Source organism: Pundamilia nyererei, unplaced genomic scaffold, assembly GCF_000239375.1.
Source record: "Pundamilia nyererei isolate P.nyererei 1_Seehausen unplaced genomic scaffold, PunNye1.0 scaffold00051, whole genome shotgun sequence".
NCBI lineage: Eukaryota > Metazoa > Chordata > Actinopteri > Cichliformes > Cichlidae > Pundamilia > Pundamilia nyererei.
The window spans coordinates 1,955,621-1,976,485 of NW_005187452.1; the positions used below are offsets into that span (position 1 = coordinate 1,955,621).

Here is a 20,865-nt window from a genome sequence, read left to right on the forward strand (position 1 = left end):
CAAAGAAACTTCCATGAACAGGATTTCTGAATTGATTACATATGAAACATGGTTTGTTCTTCATTTGAATCTCAATTCTAGTCAAAAGACAATGCACTTACATTCATAATATACAGCAAGTTGAACCTTTCATGCATTTACTAAACACACTGAGCTATTAGGACTGCTCAAGAAAGCAATCTGATATTTGCAGCCTTAAACATCCTGGTCTCTTCCTCACAAAGAAGAACTTATTATTGATTAATACTAGTATTGGAAGATACTACAAATCAAGGTATCAGCATATATTATATCTGAGCTGAAAGAGCTGGATCTATGAAATCCTTAATCCTTAAGCAGGAAATTACAGCAGGGATGTACATGAAGAATAATAAGAAACATACAGAAACATATAGAAATCCTGATAATTTTACAAGATGCGCAGGCTTTAAAAAACACCAACAAAAAAAATATCTCCAAAACCCTGGAGACTTGGTTTAGAGCAGGGGTGGGCAATTCCAGGCCCCGAGGGCTGGTGTCCTGCAGGTTTTAGATCTTTAGATCTCTGGGTCAACACACCTGAATCACATGATTAGTTCGTTACCAGGCCTCTGGAGAACTTCAGGACATGTTGAGGAGGTAATTTAGCCATTTAAATCAGCTGTGTTGGTTCAAGGACACATATAAAACCTGCAGGGACACCAGCCCTCGAGGCCTGGAGTTGCCCACCATTGGTTTAGAGGGTACAGTTTAATGCTGGACTGCAGTTTAATGCTGTCAACCTCATGTAACAGCAATTTCTTTGCAGATGCACCGGGCAGTGTACATTCCATTTTCCCAACAAGTGCTGAAATGTCTAAATGCAAAGATGGGGCAATCTTGACCCCAAATGTTTAAAAGGACTTCACATTGCTTAAAGTTATTCTATTGATTAGTTTCTATAATTAACTAAAAAAAACAAAACATATTTAATACAGAGCATGTATACCTTATGAAGAAGAGGAAGGCTGAAGTGGCAGATCCTCAGGCAAAACGCAAGCATCTCCTCCTTGAAGTGCTGAAAGTTGATTTGCTCAATGACTTCATGAATCTTATTCTTTTTCCTGATGAGACCCATGAATGTTGCTCTCTACAGAAAATGTGAGAAACGTGACATTAAAAATATAATGTGTTTGAATATCTTAGCATGCACCATTTTAATTTTTAAATAGTTTTAGGGATGTAATAAAATCAGACCCAACATTGTTTAACATTCATGTGACAGAAAATGAAAACTAGCCAATGCAGTTATTTGATGGTTTTGTTGTAAAGGGGGAGGTTGGCCACTGGAGGGAGCTGGAGCTAAAAAAACAAATGCAGAAAAAGTTGGGGAGGATTCTACAGTGAAATGAGGCTCCACCATCCAAAGATCATTCAGTGATCAGTCAACCACAATCCAGATAATAAAAGAGACACTTATAAGGCATGCAAGCTGAACCAATTGTTTTAATTTGTCTTTTCCACATAATGTCTTCCTGCACCAGCGCTATCATCATATCAGCACACTGATGACTGTAGCTGATGAGGAGATGCAAGATGGGAAAGCAGACTGTCCATTATCCAGTATTTTTATGGCCTAAGCTTGCAAAGCCTAGTAGATCTGAAATGAAATTAACCGTTGTGTCTTTATCTACACTTAAAAGCTATAAAACGATTAGCACAAGCTTCCCATCCTGGTTATTTTGTATTACACAGCATATCAACATCGATATGACAATGCTTATCAATTTTTAAACAAGACTTTACAAAATAACTTATCAGTAGGGATAAAGTTACACACTGACTTTAATGTAAATGTTATTATCGTGTAGTGAAAAAAAGGTTTAGCGAGTAACCTCACCTTTCCAATATTTTTGGGAGGAAAGTGTTTCATCAGCACCTCTTCTGCTTTCTCAAACTTACTGTTTTTGATGAAAATCCCCACAATCTAAAGACAGAAATATATTATTTGCTAAACAGAATATAATTAGAAACCACTGTTTTGATTGCCTTTGTAGACGTATGTAAGAATGTAAAAGCTGAACAAGTGCAGATATTTAAAATGTAAAAACAAAAACAACCCACTTAATTTAGGGAGAAGTTGTCTTTGAATGGAAGTACAATAAAGGAATTCAGCTCAAGAGAAATGCTTACCATATCTTTAAGAGAAGAGGACACCTTTTCATACTCCTGCTGTGGGATACTGAATTCCTGGCTTATTTTTTCCAGTAACATTAAGGCTGATTCCAGAGGAGTTGATGGCACATCCATTTCAAATGAAACACCTGTAGGCAAAGACAAACCAATATTCACTGTTGTGTTTATTCACAATATTCACAGTATGACGAGATGTCAACCTCAAATATGAATTTAGAGAAAGCTGTGAATCAGGCTATTGATTATGACAGAAATCAAACGTAGTTTTGTTATCGTATTCTTGATAATCAAGTATTCTATCAATTGAGTAATAATGGAAAATTACATTTGTCTCTTTAATAAGCAATTTTAAAAATATTAAATATTAAAATGAGAAAAAAACAGGTCTTTTAAAATAAACTGCTCATTGGATTCTCTTTTAGAAACGATTTTTTTTGTTTAAAAACCGGAGCAGCTTGAGCGTAATGTTTTTAACACACCCATGCTCTTAGATATGTTTCTGCTACGTTGTCTGTTTTTAGTTGCAAATGTGAGTGACGCCGTGACAACTGAGCGCTACAGAAGCAGTCCTAGTATTGATATGTCACCAGATGTCCTTTATATACCATGTATACACTCACTGGACATCACTGGACTATTAGGTACAATAATACCAATAAGTTTCAAAAGCTTCTTAATAGAAATTTCTAAAATCCCACTGCAGCAGCTGTAGCGCATTTAGGGATTTGGATATGGTAAAGACTACTTGTGGAATTCAAACAGAGCATCAGAATAAGAATTTCAGTGACTTTAAACATGGCATGTTTGTGGTGCCAGACAGGCTGGTCTGTGCATTTAAGATGTACTGGGATTTTCTCTAACAATCATCTCTAGGGTTTACAGAGAATGGTCAGATAAAGAGAAAACATCCAGTGAGCAGCAGTTCGCTGAATAAAAATTGTCGTGTTGATGGGAGAAGTCAGAGGAGAATAGTGAGACTATTTTGAGTTGACTCATTCACTCAAAATGGAAAATTCTGCCTGGTCTGGTGAGTCTTGATCTCCGCTGTGACTTTAGCATGTTAGTCCCCAATTCTGTTGTTAGTTGATTCTGTTCATCTGGACGCAGCGTTTTCAGTGGGAGAAACGTTTTGTCAGTCATCCAAGTGACTCCTTCAGTCTCAGCTGACTGCAGGTTTCCCCAATCTTATAAACAGTACATATGCATAATGACTGAAACTAGCACCACCTCAAGTAGTGAAATAAGTTTGACATTTCCACCTTGGTGTTTTACAAACTACTTTTCCTTTGTTGGAAGTTGGGATCTAAAAAGGGAGCTGCTTCACTAAATCATTGGAAGCTGACAGGTGGTTCCTGCTCTGAGACATGCCTCGGCTTTTCTCGTTGTTGTCCACACTAGGGAACATCAAGGCATGGCGTTGCTACAACAGTGACATTGTGATATGATACTTTTATGATATCAGAATATTACATAAAAATGTGTACTGGTATTTAAATAGACATCAATGGATATCATGTCAATATGGACCAAGGAAGGAAAATTATGTGACACAAATAACTGAGGCAGCTCTGAAAGCAAAAGGTGATCAATCCCAGTATAGGCAAGGTGTAACTAATTAAGTAGCCAGTGAGTGTGTAGTCAGACTCTAATCACAAGCTTTTATTATTTATATTGGCCTCTAAATGTAAATGTGTCTAACTGTGGCATAACTGTGGTACAATGTATTGCAGATTAGTTACATACCCTTTTTTAATCATTTGACAGGTAAGTTATTACATTTTTGCAAATGATTTATTTTGATGCACAGAGCTGTACACTGATGTCGCTTAAAGAACCACAGTAATACTCAGATGTGCCGATCTTGTCGATTAATGTTGAACTCACCAAGGTTTTCACCCTCATTTATCCGGGAGATAAACTGCAACACTCGAAATTTCATTGCGATGTCATCCGTGGACTCCAAAGGGCGCGCCATAATACCTGCAATAAAACAATAAAGAAGCTTCTTATTTCCCCCAAACACACAGAAATTAATAACACAAAATAGCCTAAGTAACTGGCAATAATAGCTGGCAATATGCCCACTTTTTTAACGTCTACTGAGGTGTCTCAAATTGAAGGAATACATAACCGATTTTACTGACTGGCTACAAATAACATTTTCAGGTAATGTCAGAATCATGTTTGTCAGCATTAGAAGCACAGCTACATAAACACTTGGCATTATGACAGTCCTGTTGATACTCCATTATCATGTCACCTGGAGAGAAGTCTATGCCCTAGAAACAAGTTCAATAAATAAATAAATAATTTAAAAAAACAAACCAAAAATAAGGCGTATGGAGGTTGTATTTAAGAAAAAGATGTCTTTTGTATGGTAATAAAACTATAAATATGTCATTAAAATCACCTTGATTTTTTTCTTAAAAAGACACATTTTAGTATGTTGAAAAACCACTACGTGAACGTACATACATGTAAACAGAACTGAAATTGTTCCTTGTGTATATAAAAGATCAAAACAAATAAATAAGAGCAGCCTCGCTCGACATAACAAGACGATGAGTCCGCTTACTCTCACAACAACACGATTCATGAAATTTCCCCCGTTTATTCATTTATTTTCTGTCAGCTGACGCCTGGAAAGTTTAAGAGCATGTATTATCGTAACCAAGATAGAAGACAACTTATAAAGGAGCACTAATATTTAAGTCCGCTAACTTGTATTAAGTTTGGTACGAAGTTAGGCAGTTCTGGTAGTACTATAGCTGGTTACGAGCTAGCCAAACTAGTCAAAAACACTGTTTATACTTACAGTCGAGTATATCTATAATGGCACAGAAATCCTCGTATTGTTCATTTTTAAAGAACTCTACCGCCAAAAAGAAGTAATAATCCACTAGCCAGCCGTTCACGACAGATTCAACGCTCACTTGGTAACTGTTTACAGTCTCCTTTGCCGCCATATTCACGTCAAGTTAGACGGTAAAGCAGGAAAGCATTTAGGATGAAGGCGGGGAAAATTTGAAGGCTGGCCGAAAGGCAAACCGGGGCATTTTATTCTCCGAATTTAGTTTTTCAGGCAGCACTTAAGTCATTCCAGTTGTATAAAACCACAAGAGAAACTCATCCAAGGCAATAAATATCCCAAAATAACGTTTAAAAATCGGTGAAACTACAACCATGACTGCCAGTCCAATATCAAAAATACAAAATTGAATTAAGACTTTAAAAAAAGAGTTCTGCCTGAAAGTCAAAATTCAGCTTACAAAACACAAGCGCTTCTTCTCTGAGCCGACGTTGCACTAGCAGGATAGCACTATGCTGCCACCCAGCGGACTGGAAGAAGCAGCGCTGTTCTTTTCAAATGTTTTTTACTGCATTACTTGTACCTTGCAAGCATTTTTGCTCCATCGCTGCCAACTCAGCACACCTGTACGTTGCTGTAATACTTGCATTACAACAATACTAAAAGTTTGGTGTTCCCCTATTGAAATAATTGCTCTCATTTACATTTTTGTGCATGTCTGTTTCTGGGGAGGGATTCTGAATGAAGCTCAACTGAACTTTGAAGACTTTAAATGCTTAATTATGTAATTACAGTGTGTATTTTTTTGCTGCTGATTTGCTTAGTAGATCTAGAGTTAGTGATGATGCGTGGGGTCAACCTTTTTGTACAGTGTAGGCAGTACCAGATGGATGGAAATAAGTGGCAGTATTTATTTCTGACAGAAGGAAAGGAGGAAGAGCGAAAGGGAAGGTTTTAGAAGCTATGGTGTATGGTTTGGAGATGGTGGCACTAACAACAAGACAGGAGGTGGCAGAGTTAGAGATTTTAAGGTTTTTGTTGATCGTAACTGGCATGCACAGGAAAAGAAATTAATATATCAGAGGGATGGCTCAGGCTGAGCATGAAGGAGACAAAGTTAGAGAAGCACGTCTGAGATGTTCTGGACATGCACAGTGGAGAGATTGTGGAATATATTGGACAAAGTATGCTGAATCCAGAGCTGCCAGACAGGAAGAAACGAGGAAGACCACATAGAAGGTTCAAGGAGGTAATAATGAAGGCCATGCAGAGGGTTCGTGTGACAGAGGAGGAAACGAGGGGTAGGGTGAGACGGAGCAACCCCTAAAGGAAGCAACTGAAAGATGATTTGCACACTGCATCTGCATCACAAAGGACTTAATATACATATACTCCATAATGTATGATGAAAATCAAAATCCACTCCAAATTCTGCCCAACCTCACACTTGCTGAACTGCTTTAAGCAAATCAGGAGCACGTGAGCATGAGTATGACAGGCAATTAATCCGAGTGCATAGCTTTAAATTAATCAAGTTTATTATGTAAAAGTATGACATTAACAATATAAGACATCATAAGATTATGACACCATTAAAAAAACTTGAATAAAACATTCCATTTATATATTGTTAATAGTAACCTTTATACTTTGCTTGTAAAGCTGAAGGACTTTTGTTCTTGAAGAAACATTCTCTCAGGAGTGTAGGACACAAAACTTTCACAACTGTTCATGGTGATATTAACGGTAAATCTGTGATCAAACACCCATCCTGTTAAGAACCATTACGACACAACACAAAATTCTCTCTATCCTTTATATTCTGCAGGACTCTGCTTCAACTGCCAACTACTGTGAGGAGAAAAAAAAAAGCATTGACAGAATAGTGTTGTATTGGTTTAAGCATCTTTGCATGTTGTTCAACATTCATCTTCCTGTGGTGATTGTAGCTTTTTAAAGTCATACAGCAGAAAGCAGAGATTATCAGTGTAGTCCTTCAGCATTCATCGAGTCTGTTACCAAATATGAAAAAGACATGAGACAGTTTAAGAGTTCGGTCATGGAGCAGGACATCCTATTGTCAAATACTTGACCATATCAATCTTGCCCAAATGATACCAATCAAATTCAAATGCTTTGACACAGCAATATCTGCAATTACTTTTGTTTTTGTACCCACAACAACTACAACTTACAGTTCAGCACTGCATTAGAACTGTTATTTCTTTTGATATTTGCCTTTTATCTAATGACATAATAGTTTATTGGACTCGTCATCATTTCCTGCAACACATTTATTCAGCTGCTGCATGATTAGCAACATATATGCGTGCAAAACTAAACAATGGGAATTTTAGTATTATTTTCTGGCAAATTTTAAACTTCTTTCAGTTATAAAAATTTTCATTTTCTACTTTCTATGAAGCTTAACTTTTAACAGTTTTTAGTTTTTAGCATGTTAGGGACTTGTTGAATGTTCTATGATCTATATATAGTGAAAGTAAAGCAATGTTTAAATAGGAAATATATGAAATCCAGCAGAATACAAATGAGAAATGAGGCCAGCATTAAAATAATCCCCTGATATTAATTAGCTTTCAGTGCTGTGACCCTTCTGATGACAGTGCTGTCAAATACCATTCTAATGACAGCATGTTTTTCAAAACATTACAGCCATAGAGCATCAGATATTATTTATTGTAAACAGTGGGCACAGTTCCTTTTCTTAACGACCACAGATGAAAACAAACAGCAGTAATATTGTTCAGCAAGCAAATAAAGACTTTAAGAGTCTAGACTTGACAATACTTTGATAATACCAGCCTGTGCATCTGGACTTGACTGTAAACTGCAGATTCGAAAAGCCACATTCATCCGGTGCCAACAAACTCGTTAGTTAGGCAGAGTGAAGTTAGGAGAGTGGCAGCCACAAAATTGACATTTTCAAAAATCACAATATCTTTCAATCTCAAAAATTCAATTGATTTGATGTTTCAAAGGCATGGCAAAGTGTTCTAATAACACTGGGAAAGTGTCTGCTGCTGTCCTGCCACTAGATGGTACATGCCTGAAACTTTTGCAGTAATAGGAAAAAAAGCCTCACAAGCCTCTGCTGAGCTCCCCGAGACCGTATTAAAGCTCGTATAGTGAGCCTGGTACCTCAGTCTTTTTCAGCAAAGCACTCTTTTTAAATCTACAAGCTGACTTCACAATGGAGCTTTGCACAGTCGATCAGAATGTGAAAACAATGACCCAAAGGAGGTTGTGCTAACGTTTCAAACCTTCCTTTTCAACTCATTGTTACACACGGTGGCCAAGGAGCATGTAAAGTGACCATGTCTGAGACTCGGCTCTGTCTTGAGGGCTTATAACGTTGTTTTTTAAGGGTTTAAAATGCTATGAAGACTTTTCCGATAACTTTTGTATATAGTAAAATTCCTACTACACAGAAGTTCCCTCTGATTTCCCACACAGAGGTTAAAAACAAAACAAAACATGAAAGTATTAAACAACGCAAACTTAGTAACATTTAGTCTTCGGCCTAATTCACTTCATCATGAAAGCACAGCCATCAGTTGTCCTGTTGTTTAACTGATTGCAGAGATAAGGAGATGTTGATCAGCATGTAGGAGTGATGGAAATGGATACACATACACAATTATTACAAAATGTTTTGTCCAAATGAAGACTAGCAGTAGTCGTCTCCTGTGAGTCATGGTCATCTGCTGAGGTGTGCACATGGTGATAAAGCTTCACCAATAAATTTCTTTTAGCTCGAGTAACCTAAACAACTTTATCCCGAGGACCCCCCCGACCCCCCCGAAAACAAAAAACCCCCAAAAAACAACAGAGATGAAGAGATAGAAAAAGAGAGCATTGTGTTCATGGTAGCTTGTTAAGATGATTAAAGCCTCATTTCCAGACTAAGATGCTGAATGAAGCCTTATACATGCAGCACAGTTCAAACTCTAATGACCACTGTGCTCCATAACCAAGCTTTTTCCTCAAGTGTCATGTAAGTAGTGCATGTCCTTGACTGTGAATCCCCTGTCAGTGGTTCTCTTGTCTGGGCCAAAAGAAAAATAATTCAAGCACTTTCCATTTCGACCCACTTGTGTAGCTCCAGTGATGATGAAAGACGTTGTTGATCCATCCCTCAAAAAAAAAAAAAACATTCAAAGACTTTTCTCCAATCTCATGTGGACAGCAAACAAAACATACTCAAGTTGTGTCCCAAGGTGCATTAGTTGAGTTCAAACAGCATCTTGGATGGTGGGGAATAAAAAGACTCACTTGAGTTACGTACTGCATGCGTTACCAAACAACACAAACCACATAGCTCCTCATTTTGCCCACCCTGCAAAGAAAAATCCAGTTGTTCATCTGATTTGTGCAAAGCAATATCACATGTGTTGGATCCACATCAGCATGTGATAGACAACACAGACTCTCAGTAGTGATTGTGATACACTTGGGTCCCATTACTGCAGAATGTTTTGTCACCTACTCAGGAAAGACGCCGCCGGAGGTTCATGGTAGCTCCAGTCGAAGAGGGCATAGAAGAAATCCTTTTTTTCCACCACACCAGACACGGTGAGGTGTCGGTGAGTTGCATCAGTCTGCAGTCTTCTCAGACAGAAAACTCAGACCCACCACGGCGACCGTGGGTCAACAGCATTAGGCGCCGCAGACGCAGGCCTGTGAACGGATTGCACCACAGCAAAGATGGCGAACCCCCAAATACAGCTTTCATGCCATCCCATCTCATGCGACGCTCCCAAGTGGGTTTCTCGTTTTTAAGACGTTCAATTTCCTGCAACACATTTGAACCCACCAGAAAGGAAAGATCCTCAATAAGTTGTCCATTTCCTTTCACATTAGCATGCTAACACAAACATTTATGCAGAGAACTAGAACAAAAGTCATTGCATATTAATTATACTACTATAGCTAAAGAAATTTAATGTACGCCTGAACAATGTCTCAGTTGATTATTTTATAAATAATATATCACTGCTATCTCGGTACACAACTTTTAGGTGAATTTCCTGTGACTTTTACAGATTAAAATTAATGAATGATCATGATTACCAATGAGATGACATTGCTGAGGCAGGAATATGACACCGTAACAACTTGATAAAATTAGTCTAATTAGTCTTTGACTTCTTTCTTCGATTCATGCACATTTAATCCCTCCGCTGCTGAAAGGAACAAAGCTTGCATGGCGCAGTAGATACTGACCGTCTCGTCATTGCAGATGGAGTGGATCTGCGTACCAAACATTACAGCTGTGAAAGTGAGGAAGAGGATGGCTTCGAGACACAGGAAGATAAGCAGCAGCACAGACACCCCCGGAGAGAACTCACTGCACTCTGGTTAGAGGAACAAAGTTAGAGGTTTCAGATTGCGCTGAACAACTGAGTAAAACAGAATATAAAATGCCAATCAAACAACAATACATTTAAAATAGGACAGATTCTAAAAGGGTAAATGTCTTCCCTTTGGGTGTTTAAAAGTCACATAGGTGACTGGATAAAATCTAGTGCAGACCATTAAAATAGTCCCTTTGCTACAATACAATTGCTACGGCAGACTGTATTTTTTTGGGAGGTCAGTATTATCCTGTAGAGACGACGAGAAGCTAGAATTTGAAGAATGAAATATTATCTTCATTTTCTGGTTCACTCTTACAGACAGACCCACAAGGGAGCGGGAAGTGATGGATGACAGCTCAATGATGGCTTTGCCGCACAACTTCAATGACTTGTGCAGAGCAGCTGTTCTGACAACAGGATAAAAATCTCTTTCATTTCCATACTCTGCTTCTTTTCTTCATGTCTCTAAGGAGTTTCAACCACTTGTACTAATAGTTGTATTTCTGCCTTAAACTGCATGTCTTTGACATCATGTGTTCATGTTTTTGAAAGTTAAGTTAGAGAAGCCTTACCGTTCCACTGAAGTTTAATACATGTGAAGAAGTGCATGCCACTGAGGCCGAGGGCATAGGCAGAAATCAAGGCTATGTACATCTATGGAGACATGAAGAGAACAAAAAAAGTCACATATACAAAACAAAGAAGGTAAGCAAAACCACTCACAACCCAACAGTTTACTGACATTCACTGGAGTAATGTAGCCTTAAACTATAAATTTCACATTCACAAGTAGAGCTGGGCCAGATCATACCGTTCAAGGTGATACCGGTATAATGTTGGGCAACGATAAGAAAATGAAATATCGCGATAGAATATGGGTAAAACGCGCATGCGCAGTGTCTTTGTTTTCATACGCACATGGCGGAAAAAGCATGGCGGCGACGGAGAATGAGAAGAGCGAAAACGGATCGATGAATGAAACGGATGAACCAGAATTGGTTTGTAAAAATGCTGCAACTTCAGTGGTGTGGAACTGGTTTGGCTTTCGTCCGTCAGATACACAACAAAGCACTATTTTTGGTAGAGCATGCTAGTGGGCCGTCGTTATTACTGTGTTTTTTGGAAAATACGGCACACTTAAAATCAATCCTTTGATTTTTCTGAAAATCGACTGTGCCCCTTATAATCCTGTGTGCCTTATGTATGAATTCTGGTTGTGTTTACTGACCTTGAAACAATTTTATGTGCTACACAGCACTCGAAAATCTTTCAAACGTTTTAATACGACTTTGCTAAGCTACCGCTTGATGGATTGTCGGAGCATTACGGCTATCGTAGGCAGGAGCCTCGCAGAGTGATACGTACTGTGCTTCAACATAATATTACCGTATTGTGTGTGTATAACCTCTTTTTAAGTTTTGTGGATATTATACATGGTTATGCTGAGGATATGTCGGCCAGTTTCCACTGGAAATGCCTTTTGGTTAAACTGTCAGCAAGGAATTTGCACTGTTACATTTTTATATAACTTTAATGCACATAAAAAACAGCTGCTTATTTAAGTGAAAACACATTGATGTTTTTTTTTTACATTAATAAAGTTGTGCAGTTGTAAAGTATTTTGTCTAGTGTCAATTATATCGTCAGTTATATCATTATCGCAAATTTTCAAATGTATATCGTGATAAATATTTTTGGTCATATCGCCCTGCTCTATTCACAAGTTTAAGTATTTAGACTTAAAAACAAAAACAACTTTCTATTTTAACCCTTTAAAACCTGAACCATGAAAGAACTGCCAGAAATCTTTAACTTTTTGATAATGGAGTGTTTGTGGAACCTTGCCACTAATCAGAAGGTCGGTGGTTCGATCCCAGGCTGCCTGCAAAATATCCTTGGGCAAGATACTAACCCCATGTTTGCCTACTGGTGGTGGTCAGAGGGCCCAGTGGCGCCAGTGTCCGGCAGCCTCGCCTCTGTCAGTGCGCCCCAGGGCAGCTGTGGCTACAATGTAGCTTGCCATCACCAGTGTGTGTGAATGGGTGAATGACTGAATGTAGTGTAAAGCGCTTTGGGGTCCTTAGGGACTAAGTAAAGCGCTATACAAATGCAGGCCATTAACAATTTAGACAAAATATATACAAATTAGTGGTGTTAATAGATTAAAAAAATAACTAATCTCAAAATTGTCTGTAATTATACTTGATCTCGATTACTTGATTTTTTCAACTTTATATTTAAGCTTGTAACAGACATTTATCCAATATAATGAAGTAAATGCAGAAGAAACAAATAATCTATACTTAAATTCAAAGAGCATTTGAATAGTTTTCTTCAATCTTTTAACACAGGTTCTACCACATGTGTTAATTGCATTAAAAATTGTAACCGCGTTGACCATGATGGCGGATTAATGTGTGTTAACGCGTTAATTTTGACAGCACTAATACAAATATTTGAAATTTTAATCTGCATATATATATTTATGAGTTTTCATTTATATCACATTTACTACATAAACCATATTTTTTGCAATTTAGTCATTAAAAATGTGTCATGCAATTTATATTCTTTTTTGAGGGTTAAAAAAAAAGTCACGCTGATGATGTAGAGGTCTCAAAAACTCACAAAAACACATGTATCAAATACGATATGCTGTTCTTTAAAGGGTTAAATGATGAACCTGTGTTTCCACAGATAACTTCTCCTTTATGGCAATCTGAAAGGAAAGTTAACTATGACCTTGTGCCACTCAACCATATATGACAGCTTTATGTTTCTGCTCTCAAAAAAGTTCCAGTCAGCACACGAAACCAGAAAGAAGTGCTGATGCTGTCAAGAGAGTCACAGATGGCCATGAAAGCACATTTAATGTCGGCATGTTCCTGCTGTGCGGTGCATCTCTACTGAGCTGAGCTGCTTATTTGATCATGGAAATGAAGCAAGTGGGAAGACTTTTGCAATATCTCCCATGTAGTACCAAATAAAATATAATTTATGTATTTATTTAAATTTAAAATGAGTGGAAAACAAGCAATTTTCTAAGAGGATTAAAAACAGTATTCTCATATGTAAAACGAGCATTTCTACTTGCTTTGTAACTTTAACAAACAGATTAACTCACGACTGCAACTGTGTACTTACAGTGAAAAGAACAAAGAATCTCTGGTTCTTTTCTCCCACACAGTTATTGACCCAGGGACAGTGATGATCCATCTTCCTGATGCATCGTTTACAAATACTGCAGGCAAGAGAAAGGAGAGTTTAATTCATGACAAACTGACTGCTAATGCAAATGTAATCAGCTACTCTGTTTGTCCTTTCATAAAATATGTTTTTAAGGAACATTTTTCCTGCTACAACAAGCCTGTGTATTACTAAGTCACAGAGTCTGAATGTGCTTCTGTTCTCATTACATGCTACTCATGCTCTGCCTGCTGCGTATGCATGGTGTTAGACTGACCTGCAGTGGTGTGCCCTCTCAGGCTTGATGCTACAGCACTTTGGGCACTTGTAGATGACCTCGCCAGGCTTCAACTGCAAGCTCTCCATATATTCCTTTGTTGCGTTACCCTTGGGAACTGCGCCCTAAGGAAAAGGGCAGACAGAAAAAGAAACATGCTATTTATTAAAAAGATCCACATAAATGCATTATGCTGGGGTCATTGAGAATTCAAGCATATACAGCAGTTCACCCACTGTTCCTAATGTCTCTAGGCTGTGAGAGGGGAAAAAATACTTTAATTTAAAAAATAAATAAATAAAAGGAACAAAATGTCTACTTGTACAAAGTAATACAAGTAATTAATCTTAATAACCCAAAATGGCAATAGTCCAACTGAGACACAAACAGATGCATTGGTTCTTATTCACAACTTTTCTATTCTACTTGAGGACTCCCAGCTTTTTCTATACACTATGTCTGACTCACCCTCTCACGCAAACATTCACACAAGCACACACGTCAAGCATTCACACACATATTCACACTCTGATGAATGCACTGGATCCAACTCGGGGTTCAGTATCTTGCCCAAAACCATTTTGGCATGTCGACTGAAACACCCAGTGTGTAACTCACACTTAAACTCAAATACACAGATGACCTTAAGACCTTGAAAGTACAGCTGAAACTCCAGTTCCTCCACTACAGCGTACACTTCTGTGTTTTACTTGGTGGATTTCAATTAAGCATTTGTTCAGGAAGGGCCACTGGGCTGGAGGCACCAGTGGGGCTGTCACCAGACATTTTAGTTTCTTTGAGTTAGAATCAGTTGACATTTCAACAGCAGCACTAACAGTATTAGACGTGCAATCCCCCGACACATGACTTCACTGTATTTAAACTATTCGCCAAGTATTAGAAGCAAAGTCAGTAGCAAACCAAATTAAAAGTTGAACATTTTTTTTGAAAACCTCAAATGCTCTTAACAGATTAGAGTAACAAGCTGACAGAAATTCAGTTCAGAAGGCTGCACTGTGCTGCTTTCGTGCACAGCATCCACTCACACACTACCCCTAAGCTTAGTGTCCCAGATTACATCAGTGAGTGACTCCAAGTATCACTGTCAGTGATTTTTGGTGTAAGCTTCACTGTCAAAACATCTACTGCAGTAAGACTACTATACAAAGTCTGAGCATCATGCCACACATCTTTATTTCATTAAGATGATTTGATAGCTAAAGCACCAAAAATTTAGCTTGCAAAATTACAACAATAAGCCAGGTTCTATTTAATATTTGTAAATGTTGTTTGTTTGCAAAAACAAATAACTGCCATCAGACTGAAACTCTCACACTTTCAGTGACCTTTGCCTTCTCCACCCTTACTGTAATAAACATACTTACCGGGTCAGTCAGCATGGTGCGCAGGTGCGAGGCCAACGCAAGCACAGCCAGTGAGTTGAAGGTAGCACCATTCAACAGCGAGTACCAGAAGTTCTTGGCAGGCAAAAGCATGACGAAGTTCACAACAAATTCAGCGTACAGAACCAGGAACCAGGTCATGGTTGCACACACCATACCACAGCTGTCCTGAATAAACCACAGAGTGCGGTTTCCTGCTGTGTGACCCACATGTGGACCTCCAACCATCACTCCGGCTGCAAGGCTACCTGTCTCGACATCTGCACCTGCTGACAGCAGTGGATGGTGCTGCTCCATATCTCGTAATCTGTGGTTTGAAGACTGCATTCTGCCCTAGAGAGAGGAAAGACATTCAAACTTAGTAGCAGTAAAAGTAATAGCAGTCAATCAATAAATACGGTTTAAACTAGAATCAGTACATGAAAGAGACAAATAGTAAAATGTTTGGGGAAAAAAATGAGGAATGTGTGTTAATTAAGAGTTCTACAAATAGCATCAAACAAGAATGTAAGGTACTTATTCTTAGGTCATGATTATCTGTAAAATGACAACTAAACCTTAGGACAGCAGTGATTATAACTAGTGATCAGAGTGCTTTCCAAAATAATTTGAAATCACATAATCAAATCATTTCTTAATAGTTTATGGCAACTTTATACATTCAAAGTTTTGGACAAACGTCTGATGCCAGCTGACACAAATGGGGCAAAGTATGTATATGATCAATGTTGCTCAACCCTGGACTCAACCCCCTCAAAGCTCAGGGCCTGTTGAGCCTTTCAGCATGATTCATTGGCGTACTCCTCAAGGTCGCGAGCGAACATTCAGGACCAGCTGGGGAAACTATCTCCACAGCTTCAGGATAAATCAATGGCTATTCTGGTACCTTTAGGAAACTGATCCCGCAGCTGAGCTACATGTTCAGGAGAAATAAAGGCTAATAATAATTTGTGGGCCTATTTTCCCTTTGGCTTGTAGGCTTTGTGTTAAAAAAAAAGACAAAACAAAATAATATAACAAAGCTTTTTAGATTCTGTGGTATTTAAAAAAAGAGAGAAAACAAATATCACACAGCCTTACTTTAAGGTCAAATCTAGTGTTTCTACCATTGCTGGAACACTTGAACCACCAAACACTCAAACGGGAAGAAGGAGAAGAAGAAGAAGAAAAACAATTCCATCCATCTAGGGTCTAGCACCCTATGACAGCAAATCTGGGGGGAACTGGGGCAAACTTTGTCTCACTTGTGGCAAGGTTATATGATGTCGTCAACTATTTGTACCTTTCTCTCATCACCTCAACTCCACACATAACACACGAGTGAGGAGGTGCGCTTGCATTGAGACAGAAGAACAACAGGGAAAGGAGAAACTTGCACATCTGGAAAATTATACCAATATGCAGTAGCCTAATGACTCTTACACCGAGCTGTTATGAGACTAGTGCAAATAAATTGCTGAAAGAATGACTCCAAGGAATACAATTATTAATTTAACATTATTATCTGATCAGTATACTCAGTATTGGCATACGCCCAAAGCCAAATGGAGACGGGAAACTGTGGGATTGATGCATCCTTAGTGCACATGAGTGTCTGCTTCACGTGCCTATATACAGAGGAGCAGAGAAATACAAATGAAAAGAGTTAACTCTTAAAATAAAAGAACGGATCCCATTTTAAAGGAACAAGAGGAATAAAAAAATGTAAACAATGTCCAGTTTTCACAACAGAATACATGCGCCCCTGCTAACCAAACACAAATATTCAAGGCCCTTAAAGTGATAAGACTCAGCCAGAAGAACAACCTTGCACAAGGTCTTGCCACCCCCACCAATCTTACACTATTTCCTCATTACCACGCTACATAATTGACTTAAGGTGAATAGTAGAGGTGCTTTAGCTGCTTCCTTTAGGTAAGCATTTAAATAAAATGAGACAGGAGATAGGGTGGTGCAAAGCTAAGCAGTCAGTCTTGTGCAGAATTTCTAATCAGACTGTCTTTGGAATACCCTGGTGATATTTGCTTGTGCTTGCACCTTCAACACCTTTCCATGACAGTGACTTTCACTGAAGTTGCAGTATGAGGTTTTTACCCTGCAGTGTTGAAAACTGCCTTTCTGGCTGCCAGAAAACAGACATCCTCTTTCTCTTTGGGAGTTCAGTTCAAGCCCCAAAGTGATTTCACGGTAACTGGTTCAAAATAATAGAGGTGTTCTGTAAAATCTGTGTTGCAAGGTGACACTTTAGTAGTGCATGTTTCACAGTCTGTGTGGATTGTCCCTTTTGAGAATATGGGAAGTTATCTATATTGTTACACAAGAGTAAGTGCTAGAACACACAAATTCTTTCAAACACATCCTACATGGATAAAATATTACGTCACGCAAGCTAGCAATATGTAACTTGTGCAAACAACTGGTTCAGATAGTAAGAGTGGTCAAACTGTCTCTGCTTTAACATATCTTAGCTACAGATATAGTGCACAAAACAAATGTTTACCATAAGTTTGTATTTTTTTAAAGGTTACCTTTAACGACATACCTGTCTGATTATCATGCCCTGTCAGAGACACACTGTTTGTGATGGAGTGATGTTTCTGAAGTTCAAATTGTGAAAAGAAATCCTAATTTTCAGTGTGCAAGCACAGAAGTGGTAAAATCGCCACTTTTAACCACTCTTGTTAATTGATGTTCCTTTCATTCAAGAACAATAGTTTTTTTCTTTTTTTAATCAGAAGTGTCAGGCACAACAGAAGAACATACACACCTTTGAACACGAACTCAGAAAGGTAAATGTGCTGTGCTGTTTTATATATTATTTCAAAACACACTCATGTCCCTATACACACATTGTGTCGTAACTTGTGTGTCTAATCCACGGGTGTCAAATATAAAGCCCAGGGCCAGAATCAGCCTGCCAAAGGCTCCAATCTGGCCAGCTTGGCAGCTTTGGAAAATATTAAGGAGGACATAAATATGGGGCATTTAACTGTAATTTTATAAGTTTTTGTAGCTCTTCTCCTGAATACCTCATTAATAACCATTAATACTACATCAAAGTAAATAAATAAATAAAATTACAGAAAGTTTGTTTTTTGCCATCTACTATAGAAAAGTATGTTTCTTTTTCCAGTAGCTCCAGAATTTTAAAAAAAAATTCATTAACTGATTATATAAAAAAGGACATTCTGTAAAATAACAAAATCCTCTCGTGTTATAATTAAAATGTAGGTTGGGCAATATGATACCAGAACTTTTTTGGCATTTTATACACTTATTTCTTACAATTTAATCATCCCAAATAGATTTATTTAATTTACTACAGCAGCATTTTTTCATTGTGAAGAAAAACTGGTATGTATGGTTTATATTGAGATCTTCTTTTTCACATTAAAATATATCAGGGACTAAATGTGTAGTTAAAGTTCTTTACTAGGGCTGCCACAAACGATTATTTTGCTAGTCGACTAGTCACTGATTATTTTTGCGATTAGTCGACTAATCAGATCATGCATCCATTGGACATGTGACTTATATATCGTGTTTAACCTGAGTAGCGAAAGACCACGGGGGGTTTGAAAACGATTTGCCGGGAGTCTGGTGTTCTCACGGGCTCCAGTGAGCCTTGCCCCCGGCTAGCTATCCAGCTGGTGGGTGACAGATGTCTCCGAAAATGTCGGAGCGCTTTTACAAATATGTGGTGTCTTGATAAGCCGAACAGATGATTGAAGTTCACACAGCTCCATTCTCGCCTGAAAATATGTTCAAAGTTTATTTTGTGACCCAGAAAGAATAATAAGAGTAATATTAAAACTAAGTAGCTGCCGCCATTGTTGGAAACAGGAATATGCTGAGCCGTGCTATGAATTCTGGGATAGGTTGGGCCATATGCCCGACCCATCCTTCAAATCTGGGGAAAAGTAGAACACATTTGTCGGCTGCATTTGCAGAAGTCTTCGAATTTGAAAAGCCTTTGTCGCGTCGGTGTAACGTAATCGGCCTTAAAATGCGGGCACAAGAGGATGCGGTTCCTGAATTTGGACACGGCTACGATATCGGAAACTGCTTCTTCTTCTTGGAGGTTTAACGGCAGCTGGCATTCTTGTACATGCAGTGCTGTCATTTTCTGTTTCAGTCCGTTATTACACTCTTAAATCCTACTACTTATTCCTGCGTCTTTCAGGATCTTACAAGGCTTTAAACGACGCGTCGACTATTAAATTTGTTGTCGACGATTTTGATAATCGACGTAATCGTGACTAGTCGACTAATCGTGGCAGCCCTATTCTTTACACTGACAAAAAGGAGAGTTTCACTGGTGCGGCCCACTATAAGATCAAAGAGAGCTGTATGTGGCCCGTGATGTAACATGAGTTTAGCATCTCTGGTCTAATCTAATGAAACTACTTTGTGCATATTGTAACCCTCCAAATAAACTACAGCAGTGCATTTTTTTCTATATTGTGCAAAACAACAAAATACAGGATGTCTTACGTTAATAAAATTCTCCACGTTTTTAAACCTTGTTTATATATAAAAACTATCTTAAAACAAAGGAAGTTTGTTATCAAGCGACCCGAGTGTGATGCACGGAACAAAAACAATAAACTACAAATAAAGCTTCAGTTATGAGATGACTGTGTGTGTCGCTGAATTTTGCACTTCCTTCGTATAGATAGACTGCAATATTTCATATAGCAAAGCTGAGCTAATGTTTCCCACCCAGTTATAATGGGTATAACAGGAACTGAAAAAGTCAGCCCAGAAACTGATAGTGACCGACTGTCTAGCTCATATACATGCTTCACTTCAATTAATTACAATGACAGGAGAAACAGTTTGTGCCAGTTGATGAATATACTGAGGAAAAGCTGCTCAATCACCAGCAGTCAGCTACACTTGCTAAAAGAATAACTCACTCACTCATTGCATATTCCCAATACCACTGGCAACATTGCATTTGTATGTTAAGAAGTCATGCTGAAGTTTAATATCCACAAAGCTGATGCCATTAGGACCACAGGCCAGGTGAAGACAGACAGCATTGCCAGTAGACTGTTAAACTAAATAAAAACAAACAAAAAGGAAAATCACCATCCTAAAGAGGACAAAAAATGCTCTTGCTAGTTTAAGGAGTATTGATTTTTCCATTGTCAATAAAGAGAAGGTCCATTAAAGCCGCAGCAGCTGCTGCTTGTCCAGCTGTCTGCCCTTCCCAGTCAGAGGGCACAACACAACAGCCACCAACTGTCCTCTCTCCTCCTTTTCCTATCTTTGTAACCAGAAACAGCACCCAAACACTATCCTGCTCAGATCACTTTATGGGACTCACACTAGTCTTGAGTCATCGCATGCCAACAGGGATGTAGCAGTTCCACCAAAACAGAAACCAAGATCACGATGCAAACGTCGACAATATCATCTCGTGGTTCCATCTTCCTCTACCATGATATCCACGTGCAGCAGTTAATGCCCATTTAAAAAAGTTAATCCTGTTAAAATCAGACATTATCTGATTGAATTATTGAGTTTAATTTTTGTTCATGATCCAAAGATTTCCCCCTGCTCTTTCCATTTCTTTTTTGTTACTCATCCCCTCTAATAAAATCTGAGGTTTGTTATATCCCCAACACGCTAAGCAAGAAAGGAAATTATATA

General features: G+C 38.4%; 2 protein-coding genes across 4 annotated transcripts in view; both read right to left on the reverse strand.

The window, feature by feature from the left end:
* LOC102202112 (telomeric repeat-binding factor 2-like) overlaps nt 1–5,261 on the reverse strand; it is a 9,123-nt gene extending 3,862 nt beyond the window's left edge. Inside the window, exons 1-5 of the mRNA XM_005733330.2 lie at nt 4,970–5,261; nt 4,039–4,134; nt 2,152–2,282; nt 1,859–1,945; nt 968–1,108 (exon numbers count right to left, since the gene is read on the reverse strand). Coding sequence (XP_005733387.1) covers nt 968–1,108; nt 1,859–1,945; nt 2,152–2,282; nt 4,039–4,134; nt 4,970–5,120 — 606 coding nt within the window. The 5' untranslated portion in view covers nt 5,121–5,261. The remainder of the gene's footprint in view (nt 1–967; nt 1,109–1,858; nt 1,946–2,151; nt 2,283–4,038; nt 4,135–4,969) is intronic.
* A 1,222-nt stretch (nt 5,262–6,483) lies between these two features.
* Nucleotides 6,484–20,865, reverse strand: part of zdhhc7 (zDHHC palmitoyltransferase 7) — a 15,911-nt gene continuing 1,529 nt past the window's right edge. The window contains exons 3-9 of one of the 3 annotated variants that reach the window (XR_311733.1): nt 15,190–15,540; nt 13,805–13,929; nt 13,486–13,582; nt 10,914–10,995; nt 10,208–10,338; nt 9,471–9,776; nt 6,484–9,320 (exon numbers count right to left, since the gene is read on the reverse strand). Coding sequence is in view for 1 of the 3 variants with exons in the window: in XM_005733337.1 (XP_005733394.1) it covers nt 9,594–9,776; nt 10,208–10,338; nt 10,914–10,995; nt 13,486–13,582; nt 13,805–13,929; nt 15,190–15,534 (963 nt within the window). In the remaining 2 variants the exon portion in view is untranslated. Of the gene's footprint in view, nt 9,777–10,207; nt 10,339–10,913; nt 10,996–13,485; nt 13,583–13,804; nt 13,930–15,189; nt 15,541–20,865 lie in introns of all 3 variants that reach the window. The other 2 variants (XR_311732.1, XM_005733337.1) reach the window with 2 other exon arrangements.